Consider the following 19,588-nt stretch of genomic DNA (forward strand, 5'->3'; position numbering starts at 1 on the left):
GAAAGTGACTGAGCTTCTCTTAGTGTCTTCTTGAACATTCTGCTTTCCAAATTTAGTTTTAAAATACTCAGTGAGTTACAGTTCCCAGGACAGTGACAGTGTTCTTCTGATCTTTAAGGAAATAATAATGCACAATGCCAAGTTTCTGCCCAGAGTAGCACAGCAATACTGCCTAGCCTGCTTCCTCCTGACCACAGGCAGTGGAATGGGCCCTGCCCTTCACTTAGCTCACTGTCAGAAACTTGGGCACTACACCCAGCAAGCCCATGAAATGCTGTTGTGGAACCAGGGAGGAATGTGTGGTCATAAAATATGTTTGCAATAGCATCTGTTTTTCTTATCCTTTGCATTTTATGTAAATTAATGTTGGCCATGAGCCCTTTGGGGAATCATAGAGTAAATTTGTTTTCTAGGTGTGGGAAGAATTAAGTCTATAAATATGTATATTTTATCATTTCTTTTTACATTTAGATAATGCTTATTATGATGATGTTTGTGGGCTTGCAAATGCACATATATGCAAGGCCAGTGGGTATCACTCTTGAAGAACAGCCCATATTATCTTTTTCAGTTGGTCTTTCATTGGTGCCAGTTAGACCAGATTGACTTGGCTGTGCAGTTAGCCCCAGCAATCCACCTGTGTCTATCTCCATAGCACTGGAATTGCAAGCACACATGTTCTAGAACTGGCTTTGTTTTTACATGGTTCTGGGCACTGAACTCTGACCCTATGCTTACATGGCAAGCATGACTGACTTCTGCAATGCCATGTCTGGTTATTTTAAAAACTATTTTTGTGTGAAAGTCTTGAAATATTTTTGTTGTATGTGAACAGTGAATATGAGACTTGCCAACATACTGAGGATGCCTGATTTTAGGGTCCCTAAAATGAAGGATGATGTTCCACCTTCTCTGTTCACCTCTTTAGGAACATATGTGATGACGGTCACTGCTATTGATGCAGATGACCCAAATGCCCTAAATGGGATGCTGAGATACAGGATCCTGTCCCAGGCTCCGAGCACGCCTTCACCTAACATGTTTACAATCAACAATGAGACTGGGGATATCATCACGGTGGCAGCTGGTCTGGATCGAGAGGTAAGCAGACCCAGAACTGTCCTGAATGTATGCATAGTCTTAGAGGCAGCCAGGGCTCGTTGGCATTCATTGGTCGGCAGTGGGAGTTTTCACAGAACTTCACATCATAAATGATGTGTGTATATGGTATGTTAATGTAAGCATCAGCGATATTTGACTGAGTAAAGCCAATACTCTCTCCTTTCCACTTTTAAAGTGGATTCCTCCTATTTTTCATCATAGTCAAAGGTTTTCGTGGGGAACTAAGACATCATGGTTATATGAGTAATATGAGCATGAACTCATTTTAAGAGACTACAAATAATGCATATCTGTATGCATTATCAGGTGTCTGGGCTTCTGTGAATCACCTGGTGGGTGTTATACAAGGAAATTATCATCTTTATTAGAACTTGCTCTGGACTCTAAGGGAATTTAGTTTCCAAATCTGAACACTGGTAACACTGTTAATTCTGATATTGAGCATCTAAAGCTGGTGATAGAGAATCACACTTCTGGAATATATTTTCTTGAAACACCAACATTGATGGCATAAAATACCACCACGTAGTCTGACAGTGTGAGAGACTATGCATGTTTAGATAAAGTGCCAGGCGGATGTGTAGTCCCAAGCATTGCTATACTTTACTCACAAGGTCCTATCTGAAGGAGTCTCTTGAGCCTCTTTTTCTAGACATTGAACCCCCTCATTCTCCAACCTTTTTGTGCCTTCTCGTGAAACTCTATCTTCACGAAACTTAAATATCCTTTCTCTATTCTGTGCCCCAGCAGTGGTCTGGCAGCTTCTCGAGGTTACTGGCCATCCAAAGTCATTGTTCAAATGAATTCTCTGAGCACCAAATCCAAGAGAGCTGGGGTTTTCAGTTTTCAGGCTGAGACAGCTTTTGCTGTAATGGAACCTCAGATGATGTCAAATAGAAACATTATGTCTACTATGATACATACTATTGACAAGGATTTGAGAAGTTGGGTTTTGATACTTTCTCTGCTATAGTAATGGTCACATGAATTGAAAACTAGACAATACCACTATTAGTTACATAAAACCAAATTGTTCTGGAAACACTATAATCAAGTAACAGAACCAGTCAGGATGAATTCATTTGTGTCAGTGAAGTCTACTTAGAAATTAGGTATGACCTATGACATTTTACCCATTGACTTCCACTGTTGGTGGTTGTTTCTCTAAAAGTGATTTGCATCTGAAAATGTTCAGAAATGCAAAGATGGATTTAGTTTTTGTAGTACTTTCAGAATTCAGGGGATTGGAGAATGGCCCAGTGAATAAATGTGCTTGTTGTGCTAGCATGAGGATATGAGTTCAGATCCCCCAGCCTACGTAAATAACTGCTCATTGCGAGGCTCCTAAAAACTCAGTACCGTGTGGGGGCAGAGACTAGAGAATTACTGTGGCTTGCTGGCTGCCCACCTAGCTCCAGGTTCTATGAGAGACCCTGTTTCGAAAAGATAAGGTGGGTTGTGATAGAGCAGGCACTTGACATCCTATGATCTATGCAGAGATGCATCTCCACAGACACGCGTGTACACCACACATACACATAGGAGAACACTAGAAAGAAGAGATAGTCCAGTCATAGTCTGAGCCTTTCCACTTCTTCCACGGCAGTATGAAACACTATTCTGACACACCCTTAAACTCAGTATGGATCCCAACCATTCTTTGTATGAGACTATAGAGCATGTTTCAGTATTTTCTCTTTGGGGTAAGACTGGCCATACCAAGAAGACTTTGTGCATGTTGCAGCTGTAATATTTCCCCTTCCACTCACACAGCCCTTGAGTGAAGCCAGGGCTTCACTCAGCATCTCCCTGAGATTCCTCTCCTGTTTACCCTGGCTGTTTCATGTCGAGAAAGAGCCATAAAGAATTAAAGACAGTTTTCCTTACACAGGGCAGCCATGTTTAAAAATCAGAGAGACTATATTTAGCCTACAGGATAAAAGCTTGAAGTGGGGTGTCATTGTAGTTAAGTATATCCTGCAGGTCACGGGGAGCCATCCACCACCCTTGATAACACTAATGCAGGAAAGGATGGAAGCTATGGGACCATGGGTTAGATACGATATGAGGAATCACTTCTTGACAGCGGAATTATTAAAAATCAACAATGAGTTACCAGAGGAAATTATGGAAAGCCTTCCATTTTCTGAAAGTCATTTCTCTAAGAAAAAAGAATACATCTATCTTGGATGGTTTATGGTAATTCTGCCTGGGGCCAGCATAAATTACTTTGACTTTTTATGCAGACTTGAATTCCTATATTTCTATTAAAATTCACAGTTTCCTTTTTGTAGAAAGTAATTTTCACTATCATTCTCTCAGGATGTATGACACCTTTCAGAGACGGAGCCTCTAACCGTTGACATGCTTACCAGAGTCACCTTTTAATTTTTCCTTAATCTGCACTTTAAAATCATCTATTCTTTAAGGTCTCGAAATGTAAAGCCGTTGCCCATTCCCCATTGTCATTTTTGGCTTTTTTTTTTTTTTTTTTTTTTGGACTCCTGATGCCTCATTGCATTACCTTCTCTAGTCTTTTCTCTCCACGCCTAGCCTCTACCTTCTCTGAATTACCTGTAGCAGTTTTTTGCCTCATTTCTATGGCAAAATAGCCTACAAGAAGCAACTTAAGGCAGGAAGGATTTGTTTGGACTCATAGTTCAAGGCGATGTTCCAGCCCATCATGGTGAAGGAAGCACGGTGGCAAGAGGCTGCTGGTCACTTCACATCGACAGCCAGGGAGCAGAGAAGAAACAGGAAGTGGGTCTCGGCTCTAAAGCCTTAGGTCTCACCTCCAGTGACCTACTGTCTCCAACAAGGCTGTACACACTAGATGTCCCACAGTCTTCCCAAACTGTGCCACCAGCTGGGAACCAGTTGTTGGAAAACATGAGCTCACAGGAAGCACTTCACATTAAAACCACAACACCTCCCACAGATTCTCTACCAGGTTTGAATTTGGGGTTCTGCTTGGTGTGAACTGTTGGGTATTCATACACCTATAAACCCGGTCTCCACAGCTGAAACAGGAATCTCACGAAAGAGTTGGAAGGATAATGCAGGACGGTGCGTGAAGCATTCAGGGAGCATGGTGCCCAGTAAATCCTAGCAGCTATTTTTCCCATTGGCATAATCGGCAGCCCCTTTTACTGATTGAGCATTGTTCATTACTTTTATTCCACAGCATTACATTTTCCTGGCAGAGAAAGACCGATGCTTGATATTTCTTAGGCCAAATACATATTATACTTGTGTCCTGGACTCTGTGTTGGTTGTGATGTGTGGTCTCCAGTTGCTATTGAGTTCAGTTCTTTGCAGCCCCCTTTATAATCTACAAACATGCTGAGTCTCCTCAATGATAAAATGGCTCATCACACCACCTGGAAGGAAGGCAAAGCTCTTTATTTTGGCACCTCAGACCCTTCAATGCTTTGGCCACAATGCCTCCTTAGCCTAAACCTTGCTTCCCACTTTGGAACGATGATGTCCATCACTCATGCTACCACATGAAACCTTATAAAAATGGTTTTAGATGCTTTTCCTGTGTGTTGGGGAGGCATACACAAGTTGAAGTATGAATACATTAAGGTTAGAAGCAATGCTAGAAATGTGCTGGGGAGGGCACTTTGCTGAAGACCCAAAATAGTTGTACCTCAAGAAATATCAGAAGGCCTTGGCTAATTGACTTTCAAGCCATTCAAATTTCAGACCCAGAACAAAGAAGGCTGTTGTTCAAGGACAAGGTTTCTCAACTACGTACCACCAGCACTTCAAACTAGTTCTTGATGTAGGGTCTGTCTGGCACATGTTCCACAGACTCCCTAGCCAGTATCCATGATATGCCATTGATACTTCCCAATTTGTTACACTAAAGATCTTTTCATTGGGCACAGTCACCCTGGTGGAGAATTGCTATAGGCAGAAGAATTGACATATCAATGGAGCAGGCCATGGTGGCATTGACTATAAATGCAAAAAGTGTGGGATAAATGAATGACCACAGGTAGCTTTGCTAAAATGGACATGTCGCCAAGCAGAGGGTGAGGGTGGAAATAAGCAAAGGAGAAACGGGCTTATATCATCTGGAACAGGAAGTGAGAGAAAGGTTTGGAGCAGGATTCCCGCATCCAGTGTATCACTTCGAGGGTGGGAAGCTATAGTCCTTGTAGGGATCTGAAATGTCACTCATCTGTGTCAGACAAACAGGCATAAATCAGGCAGGGCACTCTGGACTGTTAAATTGCTGAAATCAAAAGCTAGCACAACACCCTTACCAAATGCAAGATCACTGTACCACCATGGCATTTGAGCATGGAGACTATGTTATTTATCAAGTGGGTGGTTTGATTTTAATAGATACAGTATTTAAAAAATAACAATATCCTTTTTTAAAGTTTTGCCTGCTTGTAGTTTTAGAGACAGGCTCTCCCACTGTAGCCCAGGTTGGCCTTGAATTCATTTTATAGTCCAGATTTGTCTGGAAACTGAAAACAATCCTCCTGGCTCCAGCTTCTAAGTCCTGGGATGACAGGTGTATACCACTACACTCACACAACGTTCTTGTAAAGAGTCAGGGCTTCAGTGCTAGCTTGAAACAATTGAAATTTTCAAAGATTAGCAATCGATCCAAACATCTCAGCTGCATCTAAAATTGTATATACTGTGTTCTTTTTAGAATAGACGATAGAAACACTGTATGCCTGTGTGTGTTTGTGTGTGTGTGTGTTATAATATTATTAAAAAGAAAATGACTTTTCATTGTTAATAGAACTGTAATAGCTACACAAATGGCATCTCATAAGCCATCTTACATTTTTAGTATGTTACTTAATTTTCTGTGTATGAGTGTTTTGCCTGCATGCATGTCTGTGCACTGCATGCATGTCTGATAACTCCCGAGCCCGGAAGAGTGTGTCAGATACCTGGGGACTAGAATTACAGACAGTTGTGAGCTGCCATGTGGGTTTGGGGATTTGAGCCCAGGTCCTTGACTGCTGAACTGTCGCTCAGCACTAGTCACAGTACATTTTTATTTCATAGTTTTCCATTGAGAATCTGATCGAATGTCCCGAGTTTTCACAGTACCTATGAAAGGGCAAAACAATGAGCATCTATTAAGATTTATCTTTTGATTAAAGCATAATTTTATCATATTCCCTTTCCTTTTCCTCCCTCCAGTCCCTCGCTTCTCCCCACCTCACTCCTCAAATGGATGGCCAATTTCTTTAATTGTTATTCATACCTGTACAACCTGCTGAGTCCGTTAGTGCTACCTGTGTGTATATGATTCAGGGTTGACCACTTTGTATTGATTGGGTAGCTAGTTTGGGGGCTTATCCCTGGGAGATACCTATTCTCTCTCTCTTTCTCTGGCAGTCATTAATTGTATGTAATTCATTCTCATGGGTCAGACCCCATGAGATTTCCCCCCAAAGGTATAGTCTTGAGAAGAAAGCCATTGAGGAAATGTACAGCCCACTCTGGATTGCAATGCAATGTTGTAAGCTATAAAATCTTAAAATGGTGCATCCTGCACTACATATTTGAAGTGTTTTCTAGTTAAAAAGTATGGCATATTCCCTTTTAGGAAGAAATAAGGGAACTAAAGTAAAAATCTGCTAGAGATTAGCATTCAATCAACTGGACAGTGTTTAAAGTCTCCCGGGTGAGGTTGGCTTTCCATTCCACTTCTCTGTGGTGCTTGCTCTTCCCTGTAATGACTGCATCAAAAGCCACAATTTGTGCTTTTTTCTCCAAGCTGCAGGAATCCCTTAAGAATGGCATTTATAATGTCAGCTATATTTAGAACCAGAGGACTGCACTTTGCAGTGACACTTGTTTTGTTTAGTATGAAGAAGAGTGTTTTGTTGTTCAGAATGGCTTAGCATTTAGGAATATGATCCTTTTTATTCTATGCCAATTTTCTCAGAGATTCCACATGACTATAGATAGTGCTTTTGGTTAGGTTTTCCACAAACATAAAATGCTGTCATCCGGCAATATAGATTTCTAGGATAGTCGCAAGACTTCCAGTGAACATGCATTACAGCTTCATTTGGCTCCCTGTTAAAATAGCTGATCTGTACTTTTCAAGTAATGGGTGCTTGCCTGATAAAAATCACCTAAATGTAAATGTAAATGTGTCTCTATCCCCATGGGGTGATGCTCAAAACAGTAGACACTGTGTTTTGTATCTTAGTGCTGACCCTTTCATATGTACCTATTCAATTAAACACTATTGTGTTCCAGGGCTAACCATTTACATGTATACCCTTCAGTTAAATTTGAATTTAAAACACTTTTGTATTTATTTATTTTATGTGCATGTAAGTTTTGTCTGTGTGACAATATGTGTACTGCATGCATGCCTGATGCCCACAAAAGCCAGAAGAGGACATCACATCCCCTTCAACTAGAATTAGAGATGTTTGTAGATCAACCTGTGGACACTGGGAACCAAACCCCAGTCCTCTGCAAGGGCAGAATGCACTCTTAACCATTAAGCCATGTCTTCAGCTCCAAATTTTGATCTTTTTTAAGGACCATATATCTCTTACTTAATTTTGAACAGTTAATACTAATGAGGAGTGGGGAAAATGTTCTCCAGTAATTATATCCAGAAAGAATATCTATAACAGTATAACAGAAAATATGTATATGTATAATATTAAGGGAAGGCAGACATACTTTGTGAATTACATATCCTTCCTCCTTTCTCTGCTTCCTTGTTGTCTTTGCTGCCCTATACTTGGAGAGTAACATACGAGACCCCAAAAGTGTGGAATACTCCCTAGAAATCTTGTAGCAAAAGGGAAAACGTTGAAACCAGATGGCAGCTTCAGCTCAGCCCAGAATTTCACACATCTGCAATGTGTTCAATGCATTCCTTCTTGGGAGTCAGAGTGAATATACACAGTTAAATCTCCTCAGACAAGAACCAGACCTGTGTTTCCCAAGTTAAGGTAAACTTCACATGGGAAATTGCAAGTCATGGTAATCAGAATGAAGGGCACCATGCTCGCCATGGCTAATAAAGAGCCCTGTGCAGAACAACTGTTATGTCTTCTTGAGGAATTAGCGTCATTTAACTTGTTATCTTTATGTCTTTTTAGAAAGTGCAACAGTACACATTAATAATTCAGGCCACAGACATGGAAGGCAATCCCACTTACGGCCTTTCAAACACAGCCACGGCGGTCATCACGGTGACAGACGTCAATGACAATCCTCCAGAGTTTACTGCCATGACGGTAAGCACAACCTGTCTCTCAAACAACTTCAGCACCATGGGCCATTTGGAAGAAGTTTTGTTATGAATAATAAATGCATCGATAGACATGGAAATTGCTCTGTTGGTGGAATGGCCACTGACTCTGATGTTTCTGTCACGTGAGCATTAAAACAGGCACCTGAGTGCTTTACTTCCTCATCACCATCCACTTATTGATAAAGAAGTTAAAACACACTGCCTGCAACAAAGAGCTTGGTGCAGTGGTAACAAAATTCTTACAGTATTTCAGATGCCTGAAATACATGCCTGATTTGTGCTACTTTTCCAGCGTGTAATTACCTCCATCCCAAGTTAAATTATTTCCTATGTATTAGTCCTTTCTATGGACCGCACATTAATCACACTGATACTCACAAGTGGATGCTAATTTTAATACTAATGAAACTGAAGCATAATGTTAAAAAAAAAAAAAACCAAATCACTGGTGGCTGAAAAATGTTCCAGCACCTTTTTTTTTTTTTCCAGTGAGACATAAACTGGGTGATTACCAGCATGTACCTAGCTCCTTGTTTAGTGTAGTCGTAAAGATTTAATGGGGCAGTAAAATTAGGGTGATGAGGTCATCAGGCAACTTGTCCTTCAGTGGGCCACATCTCACCTCGGACTGAGGTTTGTGTTTCTTACAGTTCTACGGCGAAGTCCCTGAGAACAGAGTGGAAGTCATCGTAGCCAACCTAACTGTCACTGACAAAGATCAGCCCCACACCCCGGCTTGGAATGCAGTGTACAGAATCAGCGGTGGAGACCCTACAGGGAGATTTGCCATCCAGACAGACCCCAACAGCAACGATGGGCTCGTCACTGTGGTAAAAGTAAGTGTCCCTTGGATCACAGACCTCAAGCAGCTACTCAGCAGGCACCAGCCTGTGCCCTCTCCCATTACTTTGCTGGAGAATCTTGGGACCATTTTATTTTAAATGCCTACAAGTTTGGAATTCCTAACTACTTAGTAGATTATGTGTTACTGTTCAGTTTATGTTGAAATTGAGGATAACATAAATATTCTTCTGTTACCACTACAATTAAAATCAATTTGGGCAGATTTACCAGTCAGAAGACTTGGGGGGGCCTCAGCAACATGAACTGAATGCAGCTGATATATTAGTGGCCTGTCACATACTGAGGGTGAAACCATTGGTGGATAGCTGGAGTGCTTGCCTAACACACCTCCGGGTCTCAGTTCAGTCCCTTTCAGGGAATGGGGAGGAGTAGGAGAGAGGACAAGAGGGGTGCAATACTTATTATTGTCATGGAGTTTGGACAGATAGCAAGGGGGTGGGAGAAGAAGGGATGCAAGAAGGGCTTCAATGGCTACTAATCTCATGGAGTTTGGGCAGCTAGTGAATGAATCAAAAGACACAAGAAAAATCACAGAAAATGGGACAAGTAGACAGAAGAGCCTACATTTTGTAAATATTTTCCATTTACATGGCTATTTTAAAATTCTATTTTCATGACTTTAAAAAACTGGTTTTCTAACCAGACATGGTGACACACCTTTAATCCCAACACCCAGGAGGCAGAGGCAGGAGGATCTCTGAGAGTTCGAGGCCAGCCTGGTCTACAGCGCGAGTTCCAGGATAGCCAGGGCTACAAAAAGAAAACTGTTCTCAAAAAAAAAAAAAAAAACAAAAAAAAAACAAAAACAAGCAAACGAAACACAAAACTAGCTTTCTGATATCTAATTGTCTAAAGGACAAAACAGAAACATATGGTGGCAGGCACAAAGCAAAATCTCTTCAGTGGTAACAAACACATCTCGTAAAAGCCTATCAAGTAAACGTCCCATCATTTTAAGTGAACTTGTGTGTCTGCCTGACAGAGAAATGGTCAGTCAAAGCACTTCTTGCAGGATTTATGATCCGTGTCCACATGAGTGAAAAGAGTTGGGCCTGGAAGTCTCCTACATACATAGGGAATAGGCCACATTGGTGCCTGGCCCAGAACGAGATTTCTGTTTTGCATCTCAGCCCTGCCCAGGAATGCTGTGCGGCCATCACCACTTATTTAGCCTTGGAGAACCTTGGGTTCCTCCTGCTGAATGTGGGGTTAGAGTACAGCCTCCAAGTGCTTGCATATTTGTGAAGGACAAAAGAGATTGAAACACATGAAAGGACTCAAACTGTACATACATCACTAACATAAGTGCATAAGGGAAACCACTCATCCGACATATTACAACATCACTGCTTCTTTCCTGTCTTGTTTAAAACACTCTAGGTGGGCATGCTGAATTAAAGGTTCTAGAACAAGAGAATACTGCAGTGGACTTGATCATTTGAAAATGTCTAGGGTAGGATGCTCTTGTGTTCTGTACTAATCACATAGCTTACTTGTGAGCTTCAGCTCTTGGTCATTCTTAGACTACCAGTGGCAGTATAAGATACTGTCTGACCTTCCCCGTTAAGTACCAAACACTGTTTCCATTTCTAAGTTACCCAGGGAAATTCAGACCAAAATCCCTACAGCATTCTAGTGATATCAGGATGCAGTGAGACTCTCTCTCTCTTGAAGTTAATGTGTACATAAAGGGTTATTTGTGCTTTGCATTAATCATCTAGAGTGTTCTCATGTGGGAGTTTTAAAAACCTGCAAAATATTCAGCATCATTATGGAAGACAGCCAGATTTTTGGTTTGCTCAGTAAAGAGAAAAAAAGCATAAGTCTACCTATAGAACATTTATTTTAAGATGACTGCGTGTCATTCACTCCACAGTCTGTATTTTAATTTATGAAGGATACTTTTTGTTTACATTGAATGATTGATTGCTTGTGTTGGGGGATGGGAAGGACAGTTCCAGTGCCAAGGCACATGTGTGGGGACATCAGAGGATAACTTGTGAGAATTAGCTCTTTCCATCATAGTTTCATTGTATCAAATGTAGGTTATCAGGCTTGGTGGCAAGTACCCTTACCTACTGAACCATCTTACCAGCCCTGAAAGACATTTTTAAACTGAATAAGGTTTTGGCCTCATTTTTTAAAATTATGTAGTATTTTCCAATTATATTGTATTGTTCTTGGATTTTGTTTTTAATTCATCATTAACTAGTAAAGGTTTTCCTGCATAAGAGGTGTCTTTCCCCAGCATTTGAGAGTATAAATCTTTTGTGTTCTTACCTATTCTCAGATTATTTCGTAGCTTTTGTTTTCAGTGCTGATTTCTTAAAAAAAAATAATCAAGTTTCCACAGCCATCTAAATAAATTAATCCATGCAGCAATCCCATACATGAAGAAACATAAATCTCTCTGTTGGGATGTGTTTCAATGAGACATTCCTGCATGTTTTTCAGATATTGGGGAAGAGTGTTATGCTACACTGAAGGGTAAAAGCTAATGTTTTGGAAACAGGATTCATAGACAGATGAATGGCAGAATGCAAATATTCTTACTTCTGCAAAAATATGGTTTCCATTTTTTTTTTCTTTTCCAGCCAATTGACTTTGAAACAAATAGGATGTTTGTACTTACTGTTGCTGCAGAAAATCAAGTGCCATTAGCCAAGGGAATTCAGCACCCACCCCAGTCAACAGCAACTGTGTCAGTAACAGTTATTGATGTCAATGAAAACCCTTACTTTGCTCCAAATCCTAAAATCATTCGCCAAGAAGAAGGCCTCCATGCAGGCACCATGCTGACCACGTTCACAGCTCAGGACCCCGATCGATATATGCAACAGAGTATCAGGTATGAAACCACCACAGTGGTATCAGGATTAGATTCCCTTCTGTGCCCTGTCTGCAAGTTAGTAAATTCACCCTGTAACATCCATTACAACCAAAAGTAATGATCAGAAGATAATATGACTTTATTTCTCCTTTCTTAATTTTGAATATAATGTTTACTTACTCTTTAGGAATTTAACGCATATGTTCAAATCCACCACTAGTCTCTCCCCTCCACCTCCTTCCAGTTTCTTCCACTACATTTCCCTCCCACCTTCATGTGCTCTATGACCACTGAGATGGGCTGGCTCTATTTATCTATATGTGCATGGGTGTAGGCTCATCTACTAGAACTAGAGTAACTTACCTGGGGCTGAATTCCTAAGAAAACTGATGATTTAATTCTAACATTGCCATGCTTTGCAGATAACATTCTGTATTTTCTGCCATTAAAAAAATTCTTCTACAATAATAGGCTTCTTCAGTTTCTCAGCACCCATAGAAAGGTCACATGTTGACATGCATGTTTTTCAAAACAATTTAAAACTCTTTGGTGTATCTTTTTCTCAGGATATCCATGACTTTATTAGCCTAAAAGTGAAACTATTCATGTGTTAGTAGAAGATAAAAAACTATCTATCTCTCTGTGTCTTTTGAATTAAAAGTACTCATTATTTAGCCTATGCTTTTATATCAAACATATCAAAAAGCAACAAAGCAAGTAAACAGGGAACCCCCAGGAAATTATAAACTCCTGTTTCTCCAAGTGTCCAGGAAAGTGAGAACTTATGCCAAACCAAAATGGGACAGCAAATGATGTATCCCATACCTATACAATGAACCCATAAGATGTACTTGTAAAAATTTCCAGCAAAAATTAAAAACTTCCTCAGCAAAATTTAACTCATCCTGATGCAGGAGTGGGTGACTGGCAGGGTGTACCCCATGCAACTATTTTCTGTAGCAGCTGAAGATAATTTTTAAAATTAATTCCTAATTTATTTAACCTCTTTTGGAAAGGCTGCTAACAGATAACTGCTCTGATTCCACAGTTCTCCATATATGGAAGTCACAATACTTAAATGGCTAATTAATATGTGCATTAAAATCCTGTAGATTTTGCCTCTCAAAATATACATAGTGTCTCCAATCTGTGTTAGTTATCTGAGTTTAAAAACTTTAGCCCAACTCACATTTTAAAAGGAGTTTAAACACGTGAATCTGCTAATACAGGTGAAAAGCCCATGGGGCTCTTTGGAGAACACAGATCTGAGGCTTGGCCCCAAACGGGGAATCCTGGTAGGAATGAGATTTTGTGGAAGCTCTCTGGTGAGGCTTTGTGTCCACCATGAAAAGGTGGTGAGGCATTTTAGGAATCTTTTGGCATATGAAATTTAGCTTCTGATTCCCCCATGTTCTGTATGACAGGGCTCTGAAAGTATATTGGAGCCATATTGTCAGCACCTTGATTATGTATTGAAGTAGGCAAGAGCTGAAATTGAGATTGGTTAAATCTGCCTCAGCTCACCCCAGGGAGACTGTGTACTTGGTCTTACCCCTAAACCTTTGCAGAGTTTTCTAGAGTAAAATGGAACATGGCCTTTACATACCTCCCAAAAGCACTGCCACAGAAATACTTCCCCTCCTGAAAATTCTATTTCTGGCCATCATCTACAGCCATGCAGAATAATGGAGATTTTGCCTTTTTGTAACTAAACCTGTAAAAATTGACATGTGTTTTATTTGTTAAGTTTCTTATCAAAAATGCTTAAGTGACTGCACTTTGATTTTGTAGATACACAAAACTATCTGATCCTGCCAATTGGCTGAAAATAGACCCTGTGAATGGGCAGATCACTACTATTGCTGTTTTGGATAGAGAATCGCCAAATGTAAAAAACAACATATATAATGCTACCTTCCTTGCTTCTGACAATGGTATGTAATTAAGTGTATGTGTCGGATCTTCCTTGTGAGTTAAAGAGAGTAGAACCTCTTGGGCTTATGTAGAAATTGAAGCTTCTGCAGTGCTGAATTATATAGTGTGTGGTCCTGGCTGTCTTGGACCTCCATCTGTAGACCAGGCTGGGCTTGAACTCACAGAGATCCGCCTGCCTATGCCTCCAAGTGCTGGAATTAGAGTAAGCCACCACCACCTGGTATGATCTTTATTCTTTTAAAGCTCCGAAGATTTGGAGTCCTGACTTCCCTTCCCATTTTCCACCAGTTTTCTATAAAGCACTTTTCTGCCATCTCTAAGAAATACTGTCTGCATACACGTCATGGCTGGCATTGTGATCATGGCTCTCTGTGTTTGTTCTCCTGCCCTGACATACATGGATGTCCTATGTGCTATAGGCAAAGTCTATCATCATTCTTCCCAGAATGTGCTATTTATTTATTCTCATTCTGTTTCTTTTAGTCACCCCTTTCTCTAGTGTTATTCACTGTCTTTTTCCTGTAATGTGCTAGGAAACTTGTTTTTGTCCCTATACAGAAAGTGATTATAGGAGATTTATGAAGGTGTTGGTTTTAAAACATATATTTTGACATTTTCCCCATGTGGATCTCTGCTGAGTCACAGTTGGTTAGTGGTAGCTTTGCTAGCTTCACATATGCCCAGCCTCCATCTCTTCTTTCTGTGGAGTTAATAATACTGTTTCAACCCTATTTCTTTTTTGTTGCTGTGAAATAAAGCTATAATGGTATTAATAGCTAATTTGTACTGTTTTGAGTTAGATATAATTGTTCAAATGAAGCTTTTAAAGTAGTACTTGGCACAAACTAATATTCACAGAAATATTTCTGTCATGGTGAATAGTTTCAAAATGGAATCCTTATCATATTTTTTAAATAGTTTAATGTTAAGCTATGGATGTGTTAATATAAGAAATATAAACTCCAAATTGGTGGTCAAGATGTGCAGTTTTACAACGTTGTGGTGATAAGACCCAATGAATGAATATCAAAAATGTGCTTGGCAACAGACCAAGGCAGTATTTTGTATCCTTTCTAATATAGGAACTCTGATCAGTCATTTAGAGTTGGACATCTGCAGGACCAGCCTCTGCCATAGGGGTGGTAAATGCACTAGGCAATGCCTGTGGAAGGATTCCTGAACATATGCAAACAACCCTTTCCTTTCCACTGGAACTTAAAGTTCCATCATGTAGAGACTTGAAAGATTCATAAAGTAACATGATGCTTGTTGGTTTTGAGGCACAACCAGGCTTCTCACTTAACGAGGTGTATAGCTTCTAATTGGAAGAGTATTTGCAATGAGAGAACTGAGCTGTCTGGCACTGTGAAGCCACACAGGTGAACCTTACTAATCACAAGGCAGAAGAGAGAACTTGGCTGGGCCTTAGTTTCCTTATTATAAATGGCTTCACTGTCACCTGCTTTGTTAAGTTATCTTAAAGCAATAGTACATGTAAACATTACTCAAGCGATCAAGCAACTAGTGTTGATGATAGCATAAGGAGAGTAAAACACTATTCCCATCAGTGCTTCTCTCCTCTGATCTGTTGTGTTTCTTATATTCTTTGTCCACTGCCTTCTCAGGACTGTGGATATGTACACCTTCCTAAGTTCCATGACCTTCAGCCATATTTCTGGGAGTCAGTGTATGAAACTTTATAAAACACATATAAATAAAAATAATAGGTATATAAATGCACACATATAAAACTTCTTAGATATATGTGGATATTATAATACTGCAGAAGCCAGACTAAGAAATCACATGTGCTAGGAGAGATAGCATTACAGGGTCAATAAGAACAGGTTTGCAGTCAGGCAGAGCTGGTGTACACAGTTTTGTATACTCTAAAGTATGCCATGAGCAGTTTGCAGAGACTGAGGTCTCTCCCCTGTTTAAAACTCCTGCATAGTAATACCATGCATTAGTGTATAACGAGCAGCCCCAGTCCTTTCTTGTGTGTGGTTGACTGAGTATATGTTCCCAAGACCAAGTCTTCTCTCAGCTGCCTGTAAATAGTTGTCATTATTACAGCTGTTCTGAGCTTTTGGAACTCTCCTCCAATCATACATGTCCTGGATCTCCACCAAGAGGCTGGGGTCCATAATCTCAGGAGCCCCCCTGCTCCTCTGGCATTCCTCAGTGTTCTGGAGGAGTCCAGTGTTCATGAGCCCAGAGTGATGGACAGCTAGAGAAGGGAAGGCTTGAGCTCCATGCTCAGCTTGAATAGCTGCACCAACAGTTCAGCGTAATCCTAGCAGAGAAATAAGAATCGAGCTTGTTCCAAAGCCTACCCATTCAGCTCCTGTGACAGTGAGCATTTTCCCATATGATACAGTGATAGGGACAAGAGACTTCAAAAACATAAGAATTGAGCCTCGGCTGAGACATTGTTGCCCTAAACTATGACTTTTCTCTCCTTTTAGGAATTCCTCCTATGAGTGGAACGGGAACACTGCAAATCTATTTACTTGATATCAATGACAACGCCCCTCAGGTGTTACCTCAAGAGGCTGAGACTTGTGAAACTCCAGAACCCAATTCAATTAACATCACAGCACTTGATTATGACATTGATCCAAATGCTGGGCCATTTGCTTTTGATCTTCCTTTATCTCCAGTGACTATTAAAAGAAACTGGACCATCACCCGACTTAATGGTAAGAACAGGTTCATTACTTGAACGGATGTGTAGTTAAGTAGTTTGGAACCCTGGTATAGGAAATTAATTTTACATACTTCATAATCTTCTCATTAAATATATTTTAAGTGCTATTTAAGGGTTTAGATCAGATATTAAAAGACCTTGAAACACAAAACAATTTTCACAATACAGCAAAATTGTGAATTGTTTAATGGGGTACAGTTATGAAATACATTCTCAAAAGTAGTGGATGTTTTTTCTTTAAATCTTACTAGGTACTGACTGTCAAATTTGTTTTCTTTTTCTCTCTTTTCTGTATAGGTGATTTTGCTCAACTCAATTTAAAAATAAAATTTTTGGAAGCTGGTATCTATGAAGTTCCCATCATTATTACAGATTCAGGGAATCCTCCCAAGTCCAATATTTCCATCCTGCGTGTGAAGGTTTGCCAGTGTGACTCCAATGGAGACTGTACAGATGTGGACAGGATTGTAGGTGCCGGGCTGGGCACTGGTGCCATCATTGCTATTCTGCTTTGTATCATCATCCTGCTAAGTGAGTACTTTGTCCTGGAGGCTGTGATGCCATCTACTTCTAGGATGCTCAGGAAGGGACCACATCAAAATAACTGAGCAAGTCTATTGGACTCCTGAGCACCATGCCGTCAATATAATGCAAGCAGACAAAGTCCCGTTAGCCTAAAAGCAACAAGCATCATTTAGAGTGCTGACTTGTTTTCAGCAAGCTGCTAGGATTGTGTTCCCACACCTTCTCAATCACTTTTTGGTGCTGATTGCTGGAGGCCACAGGAAGCCCTTTCCTCAGAGAAATGTTAAGCAGTCCTAGCTTGGAGAACTTATCTTGACTTGAGTATGAATTATGGCACATAATTGATGATTTAGCAAAATAGGTGTATTGCTTTCCTTCACTTCCCTGCATATAAAGTACAGTCAGAAACCTGCTCCAGTCATGGGAAGATCAAGGTATTTGTTTCTGAAGGGCTGCACAAAATAGTGAGATTATACGTCACACACAGGGCATTTGATAGTAGAAATGATTACATAGCTCCGTAAATCGTCTGTCTTTAGCATAAGTGTAGATTAAGGAATTTCTTCTTTTTAAGACACTTTGCATTCTTTGGTTCAGTGGAATGCAAGAAATTAACCACCGGAAAGTACTTTAAGAATCACTTCTAAGCATTCAGGTTAAAAGAATAAATTGCCTGGGCCCAGTATTTTATTGTAGAATAGCAGCAGGACTCAGTTTATTGTGTGATCACGCTATGCACCAATCACTTTCTTGAAAATGTTGGCCATTTCCTTTATGTTTTCTCCATTTACAAGTGTTCTGGTAATTTAGAATTCCATCCCTTTTTTTTCTAAGCAATTACTATAGAAGCCTGAGCATTTTTTACTTCCTGTGTGGAGACTGCTTTGGCTATAATTTGAAACCTGCATGCTATACTAATAATCCACTTGCTAGATTTAGCCCTGAACAATGGCAAATGAGATCATGTATCTGGCTTTAAAGGGAGGATATTTACTTTTATGGCCAATAATAAAAATGTGCTCAAATAGGAGTCATTAAATCTTTTTGTTTCAGGATGAAAACTGATATGCTCAGATTTTAGACAGAATTTATTCCTAGATCTGTGTTCAGGAAGGGGGAGGGGGTGTTCACTCTCAACCACGCCAGCCTTATCGAGACAAACATAGGGATGATAGATTCAGCCATGACAAAGTGACACTAGCATTTTGAAGGAAAATGAATTGGCACTGATTTTAACATCAACTTGGGAGAATTTATGGTTTCAGACCTGGCATTGAGTGTGAAGGATGAAAGCCTAATATTATTTCAGTGCTCAAACCAATCCCCATGCCTTCATAGCTGCAGTGGGGTGGGGATGAAAATGCAGAATAGCATGACAGAGAAACACCAGCCCCTACAAGTCAAAAAACAACCCAGAATCCAATTACATACCCAACCCTCATTTCCTGCCCTAGCCATCTAAACAAACACTTGTTCCCAGGAGAAGTGCCTTTCTCTGGGAATTTGGGAGTATAATGATGAATGACCAATGTCACAGTTAACTCACTGCTGCCTTGTGTCTTTGGAGTTTATGAGGCATTCTATTAGGATATTGATCCTCTAACAAGCCAAGATGAAGACAGAAACCATATAGTCCCTTCAGTAGATCATGACTACAGGACAAAGAGGTTTACCCAGCATGTTCATGTGACACTGGAGAATAGAGTTCAGTCTGTGCTCTGGCAAAGGACTGCTCTTTGTGTCCAGAGGAAGGTCCATGATCAGTACCAGTGTGAACTATGTGTCATGGTCCTTCGATCATTAATGTGGAAGATTGAAATTCTATATATCTGGCTTTCAGAATGACAGCATTGTGTATGTTTACTCTCTTCCTATCCAGTCCTTGTTCTCATGTTTGTGGTATGGATGAAACGCCGGGATAAAGAGCGCCAAGCCAAGCAGCTTTTAATTGACCCAGAAGATGATGTAAGAGATAATATTTTGAAATATGATGAAGAAGGTGGAGGAGAAGAAGACCAGGTGAGCAGTATTTTAAATCTTTAGGATTTATGTATTTTAAAAAAATCAATAACAATTAGTTGGTGTATTCTAACCATAAATCCACACATTTCTTGACTATTTACAAAGTACCAGTATTTTATGTGAATATTGAATATTGTTGACCCAGGAAGCATACAACTTGAACCCAATTCCACTTACATTTGTATTGTTTACTTTTTTTGGCCCAGTGGATATTTAAAATATAAATGAAATTAATTTCTATATCGGGCTCTAGGGTTGGTATAAAAAGCACTGCTGGTTTATTTTATAAATGCTTCCCAGGCAAATTCAATAT

The 19,588-nt window shown here is 40.0% G+C and overlaps 1 protein-coding gene across 1 annotated transcript in view; it reads left to right on the forward strand.

Annotated features, from left to right (window-relative positions):
• Nucleotides 1-19,588, forward strand: part of Cdh2 (cadherin 2) — a 221,976-nt gene that overhangs the window by 169,731 nt on the left and 32,657 nt on the right. Inside the window, exons 7-14 of the mRNA XM_027404378.2 lie at nt 929-1,101; nt 8,235-8,372; nt 9,040-9,225; nt 11,848-12,101; nt 13,875-14,017; nt 16,487-16,720; nt 17,026-17,259; nt 19,133-19,272. Coding sequence (XP_027260179.1) covers nt 929-1,101; nt 8,235-8,372; nt 9,040-9,225; nt 11,848-12,101; nt 13,875-14,017; nt 16,487-16,720; nt 17,026-17,259; nt 19,133-19,272 — 1,502 coding nt within the window. The remainder of the gene's footprint in view (nt 1-928; nt 1,102-8,234; nt 8,373-9,039; nt 9,226-11,847; nt 12,102-13,874; nt 14,018-16,486; nt 16,721-17,025; nt 17,260-19,132; nt 19,273-19,588) is intronic.

Source organism: Cricetulus griseus, chromosome 2, assembly GCF_003668045.3.
Source record: "Cricetulus griseus strain 17A/GY chromosome 2, alternate assembly CriGri-PICRH-1.0, whole genome shotgun sequence".
Classification (NCBI taxonomy): domain Eukaryota; kingdom Metazoa; phylum Chordata; class Mammalia; order Rodentia; family Cricetidae; genus Cricetulus; species Cricetulus griseus.